The sequence below is a fragment of the Alosa pseudoharengus genome, unplaced genomic scaffold (assembly GCF_046254945.1).
Source record: "Alosa pseudoharengus isolate Yale_2024_CS ecotype anadromous, Long Island Sound unplaced genomic scaffold, YU_APseudo_1.1 YU_APseudo_1.1_scf_18, whole genome shotgun sequence".
NCBI classification, from domain to species: Eukaryota; Metazoa; Chordata; class Actinopteri; order Clupeiformes; family Clupeidae; genus Alosa; species Alosa pseudoharengus.
In genome coordinates this window covers 4451504-4474994 of record NW_027468650.1, presented here as the reverse complement: position 1 = coordinate 4474994, position 23491 = coordinate 4451504, and the positions used below count along the sequence as shown (strand labels likewise).

General features: G+C 43.2%; 1 protein-coding gene across 1 annotated transcript in view; it reads right to left on the bottom strand.

The window, feature by feature from the left end:
* tpk1 (thiamin pyrophosphokinase 1) overlaps positions 1-20667 on the bottom strand; it is a 58554-nt gene extending 37887 nt beyond the window's left edge. The window contains exons 1-4 of the mRNA XM_076290123.1: positions 20622-20667; positions 17957-18006; positions 13797-13871; positions 5352-5421 (exon numbers count right to left, since the gene is read on the bottom strand). Coding sequence (XP_076146238.1) covers positions 5352-5421; positions 13797-13871; positions 17957-17999 — 188 coding nt within the window. The 5' untranslated portion in view covers positions 18000-18006; positions 20622-20667. The remainder of the gene's footprint in view (positions 1-5351; positions 5422-13796; positions 13872-17956; positions 18007-20621) is intronic.
* Between the last annotated feature and the right edge of the window lie 2824 nt (positions 20668-23491).

Sequence of the window (23491 nt, the reverse complement as noted above, 5' to 3'; positions counted from 1 at the left end):
ACATGCATTCACGCCCACACACACACACACACACACACACACACACACACACACACTCACACTCTCACACTCTCACACTCACACACACACACAGACACACACACACACACACACACAGCCAACATCTGGAATAATAACCGTATAATAGCCTAATAATAACGGCAATAAAAATCTCAACCCCTCTAAAAACAAAACAAACATAACTAAAACCATTATGAGAAATTTGCATTTTCCAAAGATGTTTTTCCTGAAGGATTGTGTTGCCTAGATTGCCGTGTCCAATGAAATATGTAGGGAGGAAAAAAAGGAACTCTGACATTTAACTCAAACCGAAGTCATTAAAAATGCAATTATTATAACTTTATCTCCACCCGCGTCCAAATCCTCAGCAACGTATTACCCTGCCGTGCCGTGTCGTGCTGCGTCGTGCCGTGCCGTGCTGCGTCGTGCCGTGAGGGCAGAGGATGGTCCTGGGCAGGTTATGCGCTGGACACAGCAAGGCTGGATAACATGGCAGCACGGAAAAAAGGAAACACAAGCAGAGCCCATCTCCCGGCTAACTCTATTGCAGACAAGCAGAGCCCATCTCCCGGCTAACTCTATTGCAGACAAGCAGAGCCCATCTCCCGGCTAACTCTATTGCAGACAAGCAGAGCCCATCTCCCGGCTAACTCTATTGCAGACAAGCAGAGCCCATCTCCCGGCTAACTCTTTTGCAGACAAGCAGAGCCCATCTCCCGGCTAACTCTATTACCTGTAAAACACACAGCACAAAAAATAAAAAAAAACATAATGCGTTTTGACTCCAGATTTCTGATTGCCTTCGGGTGACAAATTAGCCAGACCCTGAAATGCTGTTAGGGAGTGTTGCCATTCAATTACGCTTTCACACCTGCCTGTTGGAGTTAATTAACCTTTCATACGGGGACGGCGGCCTCAGGAGCCCACTCTGCTGGGCTGTGGTGTGGGCAGGGCTGGGCTCAGGAGATCTGCTGGCCAAACTTCCTCCAAGATTTATTAGGGGCCATGCTTAATGGCAGCCATTTTGTAACCGTGTTGAGAAACAGCTCCTCTCACAGCCTCCCCACCGCCAGTGATACACGGCATAAATTTAACATTATCCACGGCAGCCAGGGAAAAGGAATAAACTCATACACACACACACACACACACACACACACACACACACACACACACACACACAAGCGTGCACTTAAACGCACACACATCCCCACCCACACACACACACTAACACACACACACACATCCCCACACCCACACACACGCACCAACACACACACACACTCACCCACACACACCTGCCAACACACAGTCAAAAAATAAAAGCAAGCACATATCACCAGTTACGCACACCAGCGTCTCCTTGCTAGGGGGACGGTCCAGTGCAGCCATTCGTGCTTCCAGAACGCTGGCCTTCATTAAACTTAATTGCAAACTAAAAAGGTCATAAGGAACCATCTCGCTGAGCAGGGTGTGAGGTTATTATGGGCTATGTGTGGGTAGTTCAGCGAAGTCCGTTCTATAAAAGATTGCATTACAGATGCAACATTGCAAATTATGTCATTATTTTTGCCCAGTTAACAACTGGGCAGAAGTCTGTCATCATAGGGCGCCCAGAATTCATTTCAACATACTGAGGGGAAGCCTGAGCTTCTGATTGGTCCTCCTTTCCAAGGCATTTTGCAAAAGATGACTAGTTTCCTAAAGTGCCTCATCAGTTCAGGAGGCCTTAGTGTATTCATTTGCACAAACACAGTCCTTTGATGATGTTCCAGCAATCAGCAATCAGCAATTAAAATAAATAAATAAATAATTATATATTATATTCTCCTTTGTGAGTGGGAGCCATGACAACAATGTCTGCTCTGCACACATATGGTGATCTAGCGAGAAAGAAAGCAGGAGAGAGAGCGAGAGGGAGAGAGAGAGTGAGAGAGAGAGAGAGAGAGAGAGAGTGAGGGAGAGAGAGAGAGAGTGAGAGGGAGAGATGGAGAGAGAGAGGGAGAGAGAGAAAGAGAGAGAGAGGGAGAGAGAGAGAGAGAGTGAGAGGGAGAGAGAGAGCGAGAGGGAGAGAGAAAGAGAGAGAGGGAGAGAGAGAGAGAGAGGGAGAGAGAGAGAGAGAGTGAGAGGGAGAGAGAGAGTGACAGGGAGAGAGAGAGAGGGAGAGAGAGAGCGATCGGAAGAGAGAGCTCGATAAGAGTCGCTCCCAGGGACACGTATTGATGTCCGCATACTATCATAAGGATGCAGCAATGACAGGTTTGAGTGTTCTGAGATCTGGCTGGTACATTTTGCTTCCAGTTGATAAACCATGGGAGAGACTTGGCATGAGACAACGGGGCTCACAACCGGTCACCATAGACACAGGACAACAACCTGTCACTCTAGACACAGGACAACAACCGGTCACTCTAGACACAGGACAACAACCGGTCACCCTAGACACAGGACAACAACCGGTCACTCTAGACACAGGACAACGACCGGTCACTCTAGACCATACATGGGCAACATACGGCCCGCGGGCCACATCCGGCCCGTGGGCTTTCCCTGACCGGCCCGCGTAAGGTCCGTGAAAGAACAAATAGTCAAGAGCCTAGCATAGAGATAATGCACGCAAATCAATATCGTTGCTTTTATTTTGAAAGCGACTGCTATTTGTACGCCCATACATTTGTGCGTGGATGCATACGATGTTACACCCTCACTGAATTGTGCTGGTAAATAGAATTTATGCTTCTGCGTCGACACAATGCAGTTGCCTTTAAGTCGGCGTAAACCTTTCAAAGTTTTGTGTGTCTTATGTCTGCGTCGCTCACCACCGCAAAGGTTGTCAGAACGAACTCCTGCTGTTTGTTGGCGATACGAAGTGTTAATTTCAAAACGTTACTGGCAGATAGATAGTTTACATTCGGATAACCCCGTCATTGTAACCAAAATATGTCTGAGTTTATTTGCAAAGCTTATGTTAGCGAACTAGTATGATCTACTACCCACAGGTTGCTTGAAGCAGCCGGCTCAACACACAGGGCGAGTTGACCAATCATAGTTTTGTGCATAAAGTTAAAGAAAAAACATAGCCTACATTTTTAAAATAGTTTTCTTTGTGCATGTCGATTAACTAATGACAGCCTACTATTGTCTGCTCCACATTTTCGTAGTCTAATTCTGCATAGAGTTAATTTAATGATGGTAATGATTTAATGATGAAATATTGCTGAGTGTTGATGAAATGGTGGCACAGGCCTATGGTTGTACTGACTCCTTCACATTTTCATGGCCTAGCCTAATTATATAGATATTGTAGTACTTTTTTATATCAGTCTTTGAAAACTGAAAAAAAAAATGTCAATGTCAAAAAATAATTTTCGAGAATGAGGATTAAATACTGGACATAAATTAAATAGCCTATTGCTGTTTTTCCTTTGTCTCCCTCACATTTTCATCTGTTCTTACGAGTAGTAAACAAAACCATATGATTTACTTAATGTTATACAAGAACAGAATAGAATTGGACAGAATTGAGTTCAGACTTGAGTTCGGTATTTTGGGTCCGGCCCTCCTCAAAAGTCCCAGTTTGTCATGTGGCCCCTTCGGGAAATTAGTTGCCCACCCCTGCTCTAGACACAGGACAACAAGCAATTTCCCCCACTGGGCCCCACGGTCCACTTCCACATTGATATTTGCTTTTTAAATCCACTTTATAGTGCTATTGTACATAAATATACAACCATGACATGTTTACATCAATCAAATATGAAACAGAAGCAGCTATGCTTTAATGTAAATATTTCTGTTTTAAACAACTACCTGTAATGGGAGAATTATGTTATGGATTAACACCACTGCGACTTATTGGCATGTTTAAACAGTGTCAACAGGCAGACAAGCGTGTAGTGGGGAAAGTGACGTAGTGACAGACTAAAGCCTCCAAAAGAGCAGCAGAGCAGCGCCAAGCTAAGCTAGCAAACAATCTGACGCCAAGCTAAGCTAGCAAACAATCTGTTTGGAAATTGGTTTCAGCAAGAGTTTGCATTTGTAGTTGACATAAAGGAACCATCCCATTCTGTCACATTACTACTGTCAAGATAGGCAAGCACAGTAGACTGCAGAAAATCTGTTCACACCATAAATAAACAATGAAACAGCACTGATGGGAAAACGTTGAAAACACTCTCCAAAGTAGACCCAAATCACTAAATATTCAACCTGACAGATGCATCACTAACTCCTAATTTACATATTTTGTTGTGAAACAACACAACCAGTTTCTTAAGAGACTGGGCTGTCCAGAAACTGCCTATAGCCACCTGATTGGCCTTCATGAACTGGTGTGGCAGATAAATGACCCAATATCTAGCAGAGGACACAGACAATACTGCAACACCCTTTTGGGGATATATCTTCTGATTGAATATGATTTTGACGTGACCTGAAATTTAAGAAAAACAACAAAGTCTATTAATGCTACCAACCATGCCTACAGTGGATTTGTCCTGTCAGAAAGTGCTAGCACATGATGGATGGTCAGTCAGGAGAGAGTGTAATCCCATGTCCAGCCCAGAACCCAGGCCCCTCTCTCTCCCTGAGAGGCGAGGCCTGAGACTCTGTTCTCTGGGTTTAAAGGGATGTGTCTGTTGTGTCTGTTCTCTGGGCTTAGAGGGATGTGTCTGTTCTCTGGGTTTAAAGGGATTTGTCTGTTCTCTGGGTTTAGAGGGATGTGTCTGTTCTCTGGGTTTATAGGGATGTGTCTGTTTTCTGGGTTTAGAGGAATGTGTCTGTTCTCTGGGTTTAAAGGGATGTGTCTGTTGTGTCTGTTCTCTGGGCTTAGAGGGATGTGTCTGTTCTCTGGGTTTAAAGGGATTTGTCTGTTCTCTGGGTTTAGAGGGATGTGTCTGTTCTCTGGTTTTAGAGGAATGTGTCTGTTTTCTGGGTTTAGTGGAATGTGTCTGATCTCTGGGTTTATAGGGATGTGTCTGTTTTCTGGGTTTAAAGGGATGTGTCTGTTTTCTGGGTTTAAAGGGATGTGTCTGTTTTCTGGGTTTAAAGGGATGTGTCTGTTGTGTCTGTTCTCTGGGTTTAGAGGGATGTGTCATACGCGGTCCTGACACCACAGCCTCTGTGATAGCTGTCTCATTGCAGAGAGAGGGAGGAGGAAGATGTGTGTGTGTGTGTATATGTGTGTGTGTATGGGGTGTATGTGTGTGTGTGTGGAGGGGGGGGGGGTGTATATGTGTGTGTGTGGGGGGGGGGGTGATGGAATGGGGGACTGCCACAAGTTCACACCATTAGAGTAGTCAATAAGTGGAGACCAAGACGGCCATTCTCACCTCTCTCGTGTCCCAGCAGTGAGGTCATAGAGGTGGTTGGCCCCTCCGTCTGCACAGGCACGCAGCAGTGCTGGAACACACACACACACACACACACACACACACACACACACACACACACACACACACACACACACACACACACACACACACACACACACACACACACACACACACACACACACACACTTCAATCAGAAGACACACACACTTGTAACTTGATGTCAGAGTTCAGCTTGATAGACTACAAAACACTTTAAAAAACGATACAGAATCTCAGCTCTTCCACATGTGTCTTAGACACTCTGCCTACCCATTTCTTCAAAACTGTTTTTCACCTCATAGCGGCGGATGTCCCTCAAATTGTAAATGTCTGGCACTTTTCCTAAGTCACATTTTGATTACTTACAGTCTGGTTTTCGGGCAAATCACAGCACTGAAACAGCTCTCATTAAAGTTTCCAATGACATACGCCTCAACACAGATCCAGGTAAAACATCAGTCCTAGTGCTACTGGACCTTAGTGCAGCATTTGACACTGTTGATCACAATATTTTACTACACAGACTAGAACACTGGGTTGGATTTACAGCCATAGTTATCAGCTGGATAAAATCATATCTACAAGAAAGAAGCTTCTTTGTTGCCATCGGAAACTGTACCTCAACACCAACATCCTTGACCTGTGGTGTTCTTTGGGGCCACTATTATTCAACCTTTATATGCTCCCCCTTCCTGACCTGTTCTCAGATGCTTTCTGCTAACTGCGCCAAGTTACAAATTCTGAATCTGCCTTGATAATTATTCTACCTTGTCTTTTATTACTTTTGCCTTTGTTTTTGCTTACTAATTATTCTTTATTTTTAAATGATTTTACCTTGTGTTTTTTTTTATCATTATTATGATTTTTACCTTTTGAACTATTCTTTGACTATATTGCCCTTCTATGCTTTTATTTGTTATTATTGTTTGGTTTTGTTTATGTAAAGCACATTGAATGACCTCTGTGTATGAAATGCGCTATATGAATAAACACACACACACACACACACACATTAGTAGAGACACAAACACACACACACGTGTTAGCAGACATAAACACATATGCAGACACACACAGCAAATGGACACAAACTCACACCGCCACAACGGCTCCTCCGGAATGTCTCCAGAGGAACAAATCATGCCCCACACACACACACACACACACACACACACACACACACACACACACACCTAAGGTCAGGTCGCCCTGCCAAAGTTATTACGCCGCTGATAAGCATTATGCCACTCGGGCTGGGTGCCGCCCGGTGAATGGAAAAACAGCAGCCATGCCAACAAGACAGAGAGAGACACTGGCACCTTCCTTGGTACACTTGCAATAGAATTACCTGAAGGCGGCACCTCTGGTTCCGTTAAAACTCGGTGTTCTGCTAGATAGCCAAATCCCCAGTGCACTCAGAGAGTTCCAACCCCTGTGCTGGAATTAACATACTTTAGTCTTTGATGTGCAACGTGCTGGCGCTTATATATTCATTTATTTATCTATTTCAGTAAGCCTACAAATAAAACTAAACATTTGACAGAGGATGTGGTCCCATGAGAGCGCATGGTCACACTTTTTACATGAATTTAAAGCAGTTGCGCAGTTTCACTGAATACATTAGGTGGTTTTGAAACATACTGAGAGACAGGCAACTGTGCTTTTGAAGTCTCATTATAGTAAATCATTTAAGTCAAACTGTAAATGCACAAGAAAAGACCTATAGATGAGTCAGTGATCAATGCCTATAGATGAGTCAGTGATCAATGCCAAAATAAGTTATTCTCAACTGTATACAGTACCAACTATGCAAAACTCCACTGTGAAACAAAGTTACGTTAAACACGGTTATCCATCCCACTATAAAAGCAAAACACCTCGGTATGTCTGTCAGTTGGTGAGTGTGTCTTTCTGCATACTTTTCATCCAATCAATTTCACCCTTATTGGCCGGTTTATTCCTGAGGACCATTGGTTGTGAGATGCAGAAGAGGTCATTAAAAGACAACATGGGAATGGATCCTGATCCTTTCAGTGTGGCAACCAACACCAGATGCAGTGTAAATGTGGCCATGTTTTGTTCGGGTTCCGAGCTAGTTGTTACAACTGGCCAACAATGAAGAACATCTATATACATACTGTTTACGTATCTGCCTTCCTAAGATAAAGCTTCCCATACCACTGACAGGAGAGGAAATAGTCAAACCGAGAAAGAAAAGACCGGCATCAATCGGTCCCCTTGGGAATTTCTTGAGCTGTATTATTTGGATGCATACACAACACTTCCCTAAAGTAATGAGGCAGCTAATCCTACACTGTTTATGATTCTGTGTCATCCTGACAGCCAAATGTCCCTTATTGTGAGCAATTCTTGATTGGTCCTGGTCTGTCTAAGTCAATCTATGGATATAAAGTTAATAACGAAATTAGATTTGATACGGTCTAAGTGGATTAATTAATCCCTGAGGTTAACTATGGCATTAAACCTACATGGGCGTTTGATCTTAAATGGCTTTTTGAAAACATGAGGATTTGCTATGGTGTGTGGGGGAAAAAAGCGGACGAAAAGGGAGAACACTGCTCTGATACGCCGAGGTTATAAAACACTCATTTTTGGAGTAACAAACTCCAGGAAAATGCAAAAGAATCAAATAAAGGCCACAGGGGGCTGGAATTTGTGGGGAAAGAATTTTTGGTCTAAAAAGTTGACGAGATGGTGCTAGAAACAAAAAGGAGAAATACAGTATGAGAGATAAAAGGAAATGTAGTCAGCGCTTAACCCGCTATCTGGCCTCCCTCTAGGCCGTGCCAGTCGCCACCCGGGTCCAGGCACATCTGATTATTGGTTTACATTTGCATTTTGTGTTCTTTGAACCTCCCTCAAAAATAAATACCTCAACTATTTGTTGACCTATTTCCATATATTACACAGCACCTAGGCTGGATGAGAACAGTGCATACAAAGCTGTCATTCTGACACAATGCTGTCATATTTTTGGAGACTGCTTTGGAAGAAAAAAAAAAAGAAAAAGCATTTTCAAGTAACGTTAAAGGCTTACAGAAGAGGCTCATTTCAGCAAAGATGCTATCAGACAGAACTACTTCCTCAGTTACATCTCTCACAGAAGAACAGCGTAGGGGGCACCTGCTGGGAACAGGACTTGGCAGGAGTGATTTAAATGCAAATGAATCATTATTTCTGACACTACACTAGTGATCCAGCGTGCAGCAGCAAACAAGAGCACCTCCACGATGCATGAGCCCGATAAAAGCACTCAAGCAGCTTCCTCAGAAACATACAGCATCTGAAATCACAAAAAGAGTACAACTCTGCGCACTAGCAAACATCAACTTGATGACCTTACGATTATGGCTAAAAGTTGGGTCTTATAACATTGTACCAGCTATGACAACCATGTCCTGTCAATTTCAGGCCCAGCATTTTTGTCAGGAGAAGAGGGGTTTTTTTTCCGCTCCTGTAGCAACGGCAGCGGTAGCTCTGCTGAGAGCTCGGAGAGTGTGTTTTGTCTGCTGAGAGCTCGGAGAGTGTGTTTTGTCCAGCGTTCCACCCTCACCCATGCCTGAGGTTACAGGAGGGTGCAGTGCGGAGCAGAGGCCTTTATCACGCCGGAGCACATTTTAAAGATGAGGACATCTCTGGACAGATAACCTTGTAAATAACCACTTCATTATCCTCCCCAGGTACAGCACTTCTTCTTGTCAAGAACTTTGCCGTCCGGTGCTGTGTTTTATGGCCTGGGGCTATTGATGAGCTCGCCCAGGCTGGACTTGATTTAGTGGTCTGAGCTGAGCTGGAAAGGGAAAGGTGGGGGTGGGGGGGCTGCCATAAATCCACTAAGGGCAAACAGTCAAAGAGCTAAACTGAAAAGTTCATTACTCCCTTACATACAATAATGAAAGAATGATTATATTTGTGTTTCTGTGACCAACTCCTCTGCAGTTGTTGTCATTTGAGCGCCGTGCACCCCCCCCCCCCCCAATCTTTTCTTTTCCAGATGGTAGATTTACAGTAGTGCTTGACCTCGCTGAAGAGAACACATGGCCTGTCACTTCTTGTTAAACTGACTGTCTCTAACCAGACAGAAGAGCAATGTGTGCAGAGTGTCTCTGCAAGTATCCATCACGACCAGCATTTTCCAGTCATTTGGCAGTGGAATTATTCATGCAGATTGACAGTGTCAAGACTGACCTCTTGACTTGAAGTCAAACAGACAGCACAGCTCTGGAATGGCGTACATGAAGCCCTCGCGCCATCTGCGCTCAACACACAACTGAACTCAAGTCAATCCAACCAAGCAAAACACTTCATAACAGAGTCTCTGTTTTCCACTGTTTTTATGCCTTTGCAGATGCAGCAGTTCAGTCACCTATTTATTGTTCCAGTTTTCTTCATCCTGGTCTTCCACAGAAGTATGAGGGAGCACCACACCGCCGCATACATGTCTTATCTTGTCTGTTCTCTCAAACTACAAATCGATTTTCACATGTAAAGACCCAATTCATATTCTCAAAGTATTTTGACCTTAAAACAGCAATATGAAATGTTGGTCTAAAACTAGCACGCTGGCTCCCTAACAGGCCTGCAACACTATGACATCACCACCCAGGGTCCTGTTGGCAGTGGTAGTGCTGGTCAGTAACTGGTGCGTTTTGGCAAATAGTCAGCAAGGTCCTGCTGTGTTTGTTCCTGGATTATTACAGAATCTTCACTCGGAATTGAATGGATACAACACGGATATATGACAATCATGTTAGATAAACCACATAACGGATATATGACAATCATGTTAGATAAACCACATAACGGATATATGACAATCATGTTAGATAAACCACATAACGGATATATGACAATCAGGTTAGATAAACCAAATAACGGATATATGACAATCATGTTAGATAAACCACATAACGGATATATGACTGACAATCATGTTAGATAAACCAAATAATGTCTGATGGACTCTGATTGATGCATTTCAAACAAGCAGTGAACAGATGGGGAAAGGTTGAGGATTTTCTGGTCAATTTATGTGACTAATAAGAAAATATGCGGTAAATTGTTGATTTTACGTTAATTTCCACAATCACAGAATTGCGAAAAACTGAAGGGACATACTCTAAGGACGTATCTCACTTCACTTCACTTGCTCACTAAGAAGAAATAAACAGCAGTGTCCATTAACAAACTCCCATAAAGTTACACCGATAAGATTTAGAAGAAAACAAAAGTCCACCAGATAGCAAGGGTCTCCTGCAGCAGAGAGAACTCTTTCTGAAACCCACATACAGAGAGGTGCCAAGATGGACCAGTTCCAGGAGGTGTGTTTCTTTGAGAAATGTGTGCAGCGCGGCTTTGATCACAGCGGCTCCTCAGAGCCTCGTGCACACACACACACACACACACACCACACACACTCACACACACTCACACACACACACCACACACACACACACACACACACACACACACACTCACACACACACACACACTCACACACACACACACACACACACACACACACACACACACACACACTCACACACACACACACACACACACACACACACACACACACACACCTGTCCTCTGCCGTCGGGCCCCACTGGGGCAGCACTTCTGAGCCCTGTGCAGGGCGGGGGGTGTGCAGGGCGGGGGGTGTGTGGGGCGGGGGGGGTGCAGGGCGGGGGTGTGTGGGGCGGGGGGTGTGTGGGGCGGGGGGTGTGTGGGGCGGAGGAGCGCCCGTCTGGCCTGCTCCAGGTGGAACCATCTGGAGAGTTGCCCTTGTTGCTCCCAGGCGCCGCGTCCCTGACTCTGTCTCATCTCCGGAGCCCATGAAAAAAAGATACGAGACACTACGAGGATAAGAAGGGGGAAGAAATCGGCACACTGCACATTTCTGCTGCACGGTGGAGGTGCAGGACCATGTTCAGACACACACACACACACACTAGTGCTGGGCGGTATGACCAAAAATGTATATCACTGTATTTTTCAAAATTCTTACGGTTTCACGGTATATGACGGTATTTTTCCCCCCAATGCATAATCAGATGTTCACAGCATTTTCTACAGGTTGAGAGAGGAATTGCTGCAGTACACTGACTAAGGATGGTCTATTTTACTGTCATGATGTAGAATAACTTCACACTAGTGGTAATGCAGTTTTGCATGGCCCCAGAAAATGATGCTGTTTACAAAGAGCCACTCATGATTCTAATGAAGAATCTAATCAGAATGCAAAGACAATTGCAGTCAAAATACAGAACTTTTACTGTGCAAATTTCACAAACATCTTGTATCAAACCAATACAAAAAGTAGTGCAACTTGCAATAATTATACTTTTTTGAAAATTATACAATTTAAAATAAAACCTCTCTGCTAATATGCTTACTCTGTCAAATAGGCCTATCAGAAACATGCCTTATTGTTATTCTGTGGTTTACATGACGTTAGTGGTAGGCTAACGTTAACTTCATGTGGATGTGGATGTCTTGTTAGCCTGCCATGAACTTCGGTTCGGTTCGCTAGGCAAAACATTAACAAAAAAAGTTTGTTTTGGTGCACTGATGACAGTCAGGATCATTTCTAACTAGCCAGCTAGTATTGCTCAGTGCATGTCTATAACATGCTTTACTTGCTACCTGGATAATTTCAGCGAATATTCTTAAGGTGAGATGAATGATAAGAACATTAAACTTTACTGTGTTCGGTGGGTTGCTAACTAACGACATCACCTAGCCAGCTAGTTACAGCTGTTGAACAATCTCAATAGAATTTTCGTGACGGTAAATCCAGAAAGGGTTAAAGCGGAGCTAGTAATCAAGGATCTTTGGTAAATCCCTTTCAATGCAGTATCCTTTAACGTTTTTCCTTAACTAAAGAAACTATTTAAGGTATCCTGTGCAACACCCTTAAATAAACCTCTTACCTAAGGAGAAATTAAGCCTTAAGGGTCATACTTCAGGGGAAAAACTTAAGGTGTTTTGTGTTTACCCTCACTATGACTCACAGTGGCACCATGCGTGCATGTGAAAAAAGTCCCGTCTGAAACACTGTCGCGCGGCGCAGCGTTCCAAACGTTGTGTAATCAAATACACCGGTATGGCGGTATACTAAAAATTCATATCATAACGAAAATATACACCGGTATACTGTGTGAACCGGTATACCGCCCAGCACTAACACACACACACACACACACACACACACACACACACACACACACACACACACACACACACACACACACACACACAGGGGCAGCACATTTCCGCTACACAGGACCATGGTCAAATACACACACACACACACACACACACAAACACACACACACACACACACACACACACACACACACACACACACACTGGGGCAGCACATTTCCGCTACATGGTGGAGGTGCAGGACCATGGTCAGACACACACACACACACACACACACTAGGGCAGCACATTTCCACTACATGGTGGAGGTGCAGGACCATGGTCAGACACACACACACACACACTAGGGCAGCACATTTCCACTACATGGTGGAGGTGCAGGACCATGGTCAGACACACACACACACACACACACACACTAGGGCAGCACATTTCCACTACATGGTGGAGGTGCAGGACCATGGTCAGACACACACACACACACACACACACACTAGGGCAGCACATTTCCGCTACATGGTGGAGGCCAGAGGAGGCTGAATGAGCTGCGATGCCCCGGCTCGGCCATAACTGAAGTCCATGAATCTGACCACAACAACACAACCGCTACACACCCTGTTGCCTCGGCCATAACTGAAGTCAAGATCTGACCACAACAACACAACCGCTACACACCCTGTTGCCTCTGCCTTTACTGAGTCAAGATCTGACCACAACAACACAACCGCTACACACCCTGTTGCCTCAGCCATAACTGAAGTCAAGATCTGACCACAACAACACAACCGCTACACACCCTGTTGCCTCGGCCATAACTGAAGACACTTTTGGAACATCATCCAGGTCATTCAGTCAGTCAGGGGTGTCTTTCCCAAAAGTGCAATTGTGTTGCTGTCCTGTGTACTTGTGTTTCTGTAACTGTGAATCACCAGATTGTGTAGCCTACTGTAATATCTTCATCATATTGAACACACACTGTATTTGACAACTGCACAGCCACGCTTTCAGAAAAACACACCTCTGGTTTCACACGGTGACTGAAGCTCAGTAGATCAAAGATTTTCATCAGTGTGTGGCAAGACAGCCACTGCAGGATCTGACCCACACGGTCCTGCAAACATTATGGGCCACCTGGCCACTAACTGTGGAAGAGCGGCTAGCACTGTAAACCATGGGTCAAAGTCTGCCGATAAAGGCAATCATAAAGTCCATACCTTTGCTCCAGAGGACATCAAAGTACTTCTGCTCCAAAGGTTGGTTGAGGATGATGAGACAAATCTTCTGTTTTCCTAAAGGAGCAGACCAAGGAAGTAAGATGACCACATTAAAACAGCCCAGTCTTGTGATGCAGTTTGTCATTGTCATTTCATTGACATTACCATACAGTACCCTTGGTAATTAGGTTTGAGGGGAGTCAAACAGATTCCATGTAGATCTGAGCCCTGTTTATGTTGCATAGAATTTATGATTATGTGCGTCTGACTGTGTATAGCAGATGCTCACCAAATCCTAACATCAGTATCAACCATGTAGATTTCACACACAAGGATACAAGGATACAAGGAAGTTTATTGTCACATATAGTTACTGGATGTAAGAAATGCAGTGAAATTATGTCTGGTGTCAGCCTATTTGTGCATTTATGGGGGGGGGGGGTGTAGTAGAAGAGGGGTTTAGTAGATTAAGTGGCAAGGGCTGCATAAGAAAGGTGGGGGAGGATTGGGATTGGGGGGGGGCACCAACAAGGAGCACCCAAGAGGAAAAACTCCCTTACCAAGGAAGAAACCTTGGGCAGATCCACGGCTCAAGGGGCTAACCCAACTGCCAGGGGTCTTGGTGTGTGTGTTGGGGGGATGACAAGGGAGATGGGATAGTGCGCTGTGTATGCGGGGAGAGGGCAGTGTGCAATATGTGTGTTGGAGAAGCTTCCTGATGAAATAATGTGCTGTGTATGTAGGGGAGGGGGGGGGGGGCAGTGCACTGCAAGTATGGTGAAGGAACTTACTATTGCAAGCAGAGTACACTCTGTATAATGCATAATTAATATTATAACCCTAAACGTTTGTGTAACTCTCCCCTTTAATTTACATGAATGTGTCTCCAGGAACTATGAATAATGTTCTCTGCACACAACAGACAACCTTACTGACTCTCTCTAACATCAACAAATGGGTCTGCAGCAAAACAAGTCATGGGGCTATTACCCTGCCTAATGGCAACGGAATTGTGATTTAATGACACGCAGGGGCAACTGTACTTCATTTTCCCTCTGGAAATTAAATACAAGACCCAATTTCATTTAAAGAACTTAAATGAACTAAAGTTCAGTACTTGGTAAACATTAGATTAGCATAACATACATATATAATATAAATAATATATGCAATTTAATCTCCTTCCCTGTACCACTAACAATTCATGAACAGTAGTTTGTTTTCCAAAATATGACTGTGGTGATAATTCAGTAAGTATATTCAGATAAGTAACATTTTGAGTTGTGGAATTCCCTCTGGAGTTGTCTGGTTTGGTGATGAGGAAGTGCGGCAGTCCGGTTTCCACAGTACTTGTTAACAAAGTGATTTGGGAGGTGCAGGCCCTAATGCGCTAAGCCTTTTGTGCCTTGATTCAGGTGCAAATATGACACGTTCCGCCTCAGACAGACACACAGAGCAGTCCATACAAATACTCTCACAAAGCAAAACCAGCTTCCTCACTCGCTACAACACAAATCTATTATTTACATGACAGAGACATGTATATTATGTATACGGTTTAAGGGAAAGGTGAAAGAAAAATAGACAAGCGTACATGACTTGTAGCCCAATTAAAAAAAAAGAAAGAAAATGCTGGCAGCATGCAGGTTGCAAGTGTTGCAAAATGCAGTGTTTCGTCTTTTGAAGATATAGTTACGATGTTGTGTTTTGGAGATATAGTTAGCAATGTCGTGCAGTGAAAGCTTTTATTACATTTTCACAGGGGGTGCCACCCCAGACCCTGACACTACGTACTCCTATAGTACGGACGACACTACAGGTGTATAGTACAGAAAACACTACAGGTGTATAGTACAGACGACACTACAGGTGTATAGTACAGACGACACTACATGTGTATAGTACGGACGACACTACAGGTGTATAGTACGGACGACACTACAAGTGTATAGTACAGACAACACTACAGGAGTATAGTACGGACGACACTGTGTACTCGTATAGTACGGAGGACACTGTGTACTCGTATAGTACGGACGACACTGTGTACTCGTATAGTACGGACGACACTGTGTACTCGTATAGTACGGACGACACTGTGTACTCGTATAGTACGGACGACACTGTGTACTTGTATAGTACGGACGACACTACAGGTGTATAGTACGGACGACACTACAGGTGTATAGTACGGACGACACTACAGGTGTATAGTACGGACGACACTACAGGTGTATAGTACGGACGACACTGTGTACTCGTATAGTACGGACGGTACTACAGGTATCCTTATCGGCCCTTCACACGACAACATACCGATAAAGTGAATTTGAAAAAGACACCAAAACTAGCTGTCCAAAACGTATATTATTGCTGCACAGTGTGTTTTATGTCTTCAATGAATTCCAGGAAAGACTGACTCAAAACCTCTGAACTTGTTCATGTGTATGAGTATTTGTATAATGCATGAGTCCAAACAAAAGCTGCACTATGTTGTTTCTAGTCATAAACATAATACTTCTCTACTAAAAAAAAAACATAATTTCTTACTGAGATGGAAACCTCTAGTCATATCATGTGCTGGTGCTACCTGTGCACCTAATATAGGTGATCAATAACTGGCTTTAGTAAGTTGGTTTCAGTGCATATTTGACAGATATGTGGTAGTGTGTTTACATTCTGAAGCCAGAGCTTTCCACCACTGATTTCACTGAACATTTGCAGTGTTCTCTCCTGTTCATTACTATCTCACATAAACACATTGAGAGCAAAACACCCTTCACCCTCTACATTTTTGGACCACTTATTCAGCATGGGATTATTCATTATTATTAGCATGCTATTAGCATAAGCGCTAGATAGTCTTATATAGCCTCAGTGCTCTCAGGCAGCATCCTAAAAATACATCCCCCAGCCTCCCTCAGCCTCCACTGATTGCTGACAACAGTGATTTACTGGATAATGCAGTTCAAGTAACCACCTACAGTAGAGCAGCTCTGACGGCGTGGAGAAACACACAGCACTTTGTGCTCCATCCTGTAGAGCAGCTCTGACGGCGTGGAGAAACACACAGCACTTTGTGCTCCATCCTGTAGAGCAGCTCTGACGGCGTGGAGAAACACACAGCACTTTGTGCTCCTTCCCAGGGCACAGCAAAGCCACATCTGCAGCCTCTCAGCTGTGGATGTGCACACTGGTGACACATCTGTGAACGGGCACAAGATCGAATTCGAGGTGGGACATTAATGAAGCCACAAGGGCAATCAATCCGTCCTCTGGAGATTTCGCCGTTTCAGGGTGGAAATGAGGGGAGAAGCTCATCATCTCCTCGAGGACCCCCACCACTTTCTCCACCACCACTCTCACACACACACATACACACACACATACACACACACAGACGCTTGACCAGCCTCCACATTCACCTCTCCATGCAGAGTGCCGAGCCACACGCTAGGGGATTAAGGCGGTTTAACGCACCTTCTACCCAAATCATTAGTTCCTCCTGGCTCATGTTTTAATCATGGGTTTATGCAGAGGCCAGCAGCACCAGGGCTCCAGATATGCGCTGAATAATAACATATTCTAGTGTAAGCTATTAAACACGCTCGCCTCCGAATATACTTCCTATTTGTCGTACAGCCAGGGTTGCCAGGGAGGTCTCCGAGGTCCCCATGCCCTCCGTGTGCCATGGCTCTGGAGGCCCTAGCCGAGATTTACTGTACCAATGAAAAGGCTGACATCTCACTTCCAAACCAGCCCGGTCCAGCTGGGCTGATTAAGATAAAAAAGGGGATACAGTGGCTACTTGATTACAAAGTCACTGGAAGGTCTAGTTAATTTGGGCTCTTCAAACACAACTACACTTTTTTTTTTTTTTGTCTAACACGCTATTATTCTTTCAGAGAACAGTTGGTTTACTATATCAAGCAGGCACAGTCTTAGACAGGCTAATTTGTCAGGTAGGTAATGTTTGGTGTACTCATATCTACATATCAAATGATTGAGTTCAGTGAAACGCAACCTCCCTGTTGCTGTCTCTGAACTTCAAAGAGAATGCAGATAAATACGCAAAGCTGCCATGAGAGATGCATCCGTTCCACATACTGCACAAACACACACATACACACACACACAGTTATAATGAAATCCCAAAATACCTGAGGGGAGAAGGCAGTCCAAAGGGGTAAACACTTCGTCCATGTCGAGTCTGTTTCAGAAAAGAACAGTAGGGTTATTACAGGAAATACGCTGCCGGGCCCAAATGATATGATATTCCAGAACTTAACTCTGTCCCCCAATACAAACAATGCAACCACCAATGCTACAGGTTCCCTTTAACCTTTAACCTATGACAGCATAATAGATAAGCTATATACGGAAGGAAGAACACACAAAAACGTAACATGTTAACTGGTTTTGGAATGCATACAAGAGGACAATGGACAATGGACGTGACAATGTTGCCAGGCAATCGCATGGTCGATTCCACGTCACTCTCTGACTGGGTCAAAGAGTATAGAAGTAACTTCTATACTCTTTGACTGGGTGACCACTAATGACTAAACTGCTGAATGAAGACTGTTCAATAGGGCTCCACAATTTATCGATTTTTAATCAAACTCACAATTTGAACTAATGCAATTAACTAATCGCAAGAACTGCAATTAATTTTGCAGCTTGCAACTCTGTCCCAGGGGTTCATCCGGTCACAGCTATGTGTTTAATATTCACGTCATTCTCCTTGTGTGACAGTGAAGCCCCCTAACAAGAGAACAGCGATTCTCATGCACTAGGCATGCTCATTAATCAAATTGCAATCGCAATATCTGTCCGAAAAGTTGCACTTAGATAGATATTTTTCCCAAATTGTGCAGCCCTATTGTCCAATATCAGTGGAACGCGCCCTGACAACGTTCCTCAAGTTGGACAAGTTGTCCTGAGAATATATCTTGATCACGTTCAGCATGACATTAATATGACTGATTGCATTTGACTTGACTAACTTACTAAATAAGGAGAAGAGGTACTCCCTGTTTGGCGAACCGACCCTCCAAAAGTATTTAAAATCATGTTTTCCCTCATACAGGACAGGGCAAAATAATCCACAGGGCAACTAAAAGTGTCACAACATCAGTCATAGCGGAAATTCACACAAGCCATCGACATCCACACAGTTGATATTGGAACTGAGGTCAGTGTAGCATTGAAAGAAAGGCTTTTACTCTCTAAATCAAACCTCTGGAAAGATAACAGATCAATACTCTCTCACACACACAAAAACGAACACATGCACAAGCACACGCGTGCACACGCACACGCACACACACACAAACACACACACGTAAGTAGCATCTGATATGGACAATGACTGCTGTCAACTGGCTCAACAACACCAGACAAAGGCATGGTCCTTTCTACACTTGGAGTCCAACTCTGTACACATTCACCTCCAAATTGAAAAGAGCAGGACCAGGAAAAAATCTTTGTGGCCTTCTGTCAGTAAAGAACACATCTATGGCACTTATTTTACCACTGGTTTTAATTTTAAGCAGTGGCAAAATAATATAGACGAGATATCTGAAAAGGGTAAAATGTATATATATGTCAGTGTGAAACATCACAGCACAGTGTGAAAACAGCAACTCCCCGGTCAGCACTGCCCGTCCCTGGAAATGCTGAAATGCTCAAATGAAGAACAATGGCTAGCCTTGACAGATTTTTTGACTGTTTTCTCTTTCATCTCGCAATTCTGTTCCGTAAAATCAGCACAATCTAAATAATGAGCTGTAGGGCGTAGATGGGATCTGCCCTGCGCACATCATTAATCTCGCCGTTACAAGCCTCCAGGCGTTTTGCTCTCAGTGATTCGCAGCTTTCTCTGAGCGATGTCATATAACACAAGCAACTGGTCAAATTACTTCAAAAGAACCATTGACAAAATGCTTGCGCTTTAAGCTCATACATGACTTGGATCCATGCAACGCGTCGTTATTAAATGTAATTTGCAGTCTGCGGTCTCCTGGCAAAATATAACCTGCGAATTACTTGTTGTGTAGAGAAAGGCTATTGTAATGCACCGATGTGTTGAAGATTAAAAGCAAAAACATAACATAGCATAGGCTACTGGTACATTTTAATTATATTGCACTAGGGAATGTGTTTAAGGCTATAGCAAATAGCCCAGATCACAGTTATATTTAGCGAAGCTAAATAATAATATCCAGCTTAATAATTAATATCCAAATGATCAGCAACTTCATAATAATTAACTTGACAATGCCAACCTAGTCCCTAGATGAGTTAAAACTTATGCTATGCAAATTGCTTTCTGTAGTAGGGTGTACAATGCCTTCCTGTGCAATTATTACCCAGAGACATCCACACACACTTTCATTGATCACTTGAGCTAAACCTTGACTGCTATGACATTTTGTAACGGCATCATGCGATAACCCCTACGCTACCTTTAGCACGACATGCCACTTATAGCCTACGGGTAAATGAGGTAAGCATATTTATTGCACTGCAATAAAGGAGTAAGCGGAGGTGCAAAGCATCAAATAGTCGAAAATAAATGCAATTGAACAAGGCGATCATTAAGTTAATGTTAAAGAAGCAGTCGAGGTTTTGCTAATGCTATTTTGATCTACAGGTCGACTGTATCAAAAGGAAATATATATATCGTCGGCAAAACGAGTTAATTTATTTGGAACTAACACAGTACACTTCGTCTGCAATGTTATGGAGATACGGTACATATTTCTGAATCAGAAAGGTAATATGCTCGCTGCATTGGTGTCTCTGGTTAACTTCAACACTCACCGCTGTCTGTCGGCATGGGTTTCCAGTTTGTATACACTGAAACAGTTCCGGGAAGACGGTGTCCCACAGAGGACATACTGAATTTATTACGACATTGTTACGATATTACGACATCTTCGCATGTTACAGTATATGGATGCCGCTTAAAATACTTTGTATACAAATCCACACGTGTATGAAATCACATAATAATTCTATGTCAGTGTAGGTTTTTAAATCCTGACAATAAATAGCAGGCTGCCGTTTATAGATTTTCAATAAGACATGCCTGTCAATAATCTATATGTATGATGCTGTGATCATTTTACTGTCAAGGTGATAAATGAATCATCAGATGCAGCGTTCAAGCCAAACTGCAATGGGTTTGATATACCAAGAACATACTATATGGGACCAGTGTACAGTTCAGCTTCATCATCTTTAATGCACTGGGATATTTCATTTAAATCATCACAGCAGGGTCTAGACCTCACTGTCAAGTGTTACAGGCTTGTCTTAATGTTGGTGTGAAGCCGCTTTCACAGTTTCCATTACTATGCCAGATGTAAACAATCCAACCCAGCGTTCCTGTGCCAATTGCCATTCTCCATTGGGCAACATAGCCTACTCGAAGGTTACATCTTAAAAAGCTATACCACGGTTAACGCTGAGCTGAGCTGAGCTGAGCTGAGATAGGAACATCATTGGATCGTTCATTGTAGGCTATCAAATATGGTATGTGGACCCCATGATAACATCACAGGCTTTATCTAAACACAGAGGCCCCATTGGCTCATCTCACCAAGCACCACACCTGTCAGATAACGCTAATAACAGACTATGGGGGCAACAACCTAAGATTTTAATCATCAGAGATATGCGGCCATGTAGCCGTTGTGTACCCTGTTATCTCTCCTGGCCTTGTATTGAAAATCAGACACTGAGGCTATACAATGATGATGATGATGATGATGATGACCGGTTTACAGTTTTAGTTGTACTTTTGGGTAAAATGTATCCTAAACTGCAGATAGGGATCCAGGCTACCTTTGACCTGTCAAAGTACAATCCATTAGATCAGACAATTTGTTTATTGTTTCACTCAGTGTTTATGTTTGTGAGTCATTACAGTTATTACATGGGAAGCCAGTTTACTTTCAAACCCTTGTTTTTATTTTTATTTTGATAAGGTGTTTTCACAATGTGTCAATTCCCTTGCATGTGTTTCATTTTCAGCTAAGATATATCATGAAATATCCCAGTCTGTATTTAGAATCCTCTCATTTATGTTCACGGTGCTTCCTTTTAATTTCTTAATTAAGTAAAATGAAGTTAAATTGAGTTAAATTACTGTGCTTGTCAATCATTAGTCCCTTCTCTTCTTTTCTCTGTCAAACCGAATGTCAAAGTCAGAGACAAAAAAAGAGATACAACTACAGAAATGACAAAGAGTGTATCGTTTTTAGATGGTGCCCGCCTGAGTCACCCTCAGAGTTCCTCCTGGCGCGGTGGGGGCCACTCGTGTGACCCTTTTCTTTCTGCGGGAGACCGAGCCACCGTGACTCGACCAGCAACAGTACTCAGTTCCTCTTTTTCCCTGGCTGGTTCTGTTTGTCTTTCCCTCGCTTTGTGGCATGGTGGCTTTAACAGTACAGATATGTGATGCAAATCACCTGAGTATACCCCCACACACACACACACAAACCATTACCTCTCCTCCCCAACACACACACACGCCAGTACACCATACAATCCCCCCATGAGTTGCAAAAGTAGGGGATGGAGTAGATGAAGACAAATTGGCAAGCGTGATTTATTTTTGGGCAGAGAATATGCAGGAATGAGTCATAATTTTTACCGCTATGCAGTACATCTAGTTTACTTTCACTATTGACTGACAAGGGGTTACAATCAAAATCCTCCAGAATTATTGCCACCTCTGCTAAAGTTGACTAAAAAGAGGAGCTGGAGCTATTAGATGGTTTGATGCTCATTTAGCTCAATGCAAATCAAACCAGCTAATATAATGGGCTAACTGAAATAAAACCATGCCAATCTCTAGGTATGGTGAAGGGTATGTGATAATGTGGGGCTATTTTAATATTTTGTATGCATATTTTACACATATCAGACGATTTTATGAACTGATGATTTTATTTTCTTTACCTTATGTGTAATCATCATAAAAAGCAGACATTTTTAGGAAAAGCTCCACTCTAGAATCTTTGGTCAGGACTATATATTTTCTTAAATACAGTTATTGTACATACAACTTTTAAAAAGGTCAGAGGGTTTCCATTTATAGTTAGAGGCTTCGACCTTCTAACAGTTGTATACAAACAGCGCAAGCAATGAAGTTGTCCAAAGAGATTGTGCACAAGTACACAACACAGTGTCCATAATATGTGGATTTGTAATATACTGCAGCTGTGCCTGTTCTATATCTCATGTTTTGATGTTTAAAAGTTTTACGAAGTGAAGAAGTTAAATTGCTAAGTTCAGCCCAGCCTGCCACTCAGCTTTCCACCCACATTATAATCACATTACATATATGATGCAATGTTTATTTATGCATACACACTGTATATCATTACATAACTTTCACAACTGCAACACTGGCATGCCATCTGTATCCAAATTATAACCAAGTTGAAGGCATACCTCACTTTGAGAACACACACTTAGAGCAAATGGACTTGATCTTGTTCACACAGACATACAGTAGCCATGACAAAGAAAAGACCAAAAGGACTTATATTTTGCTGAGCAGGAGAAATCTGCACAATGCCTGAGCTCTGAAAGAGAAATGAATGGCTTCGTGCACACACACACACACACACACACACACACACACACACACACACACTCCTCGGCTGCTTTCAGTACTTGTC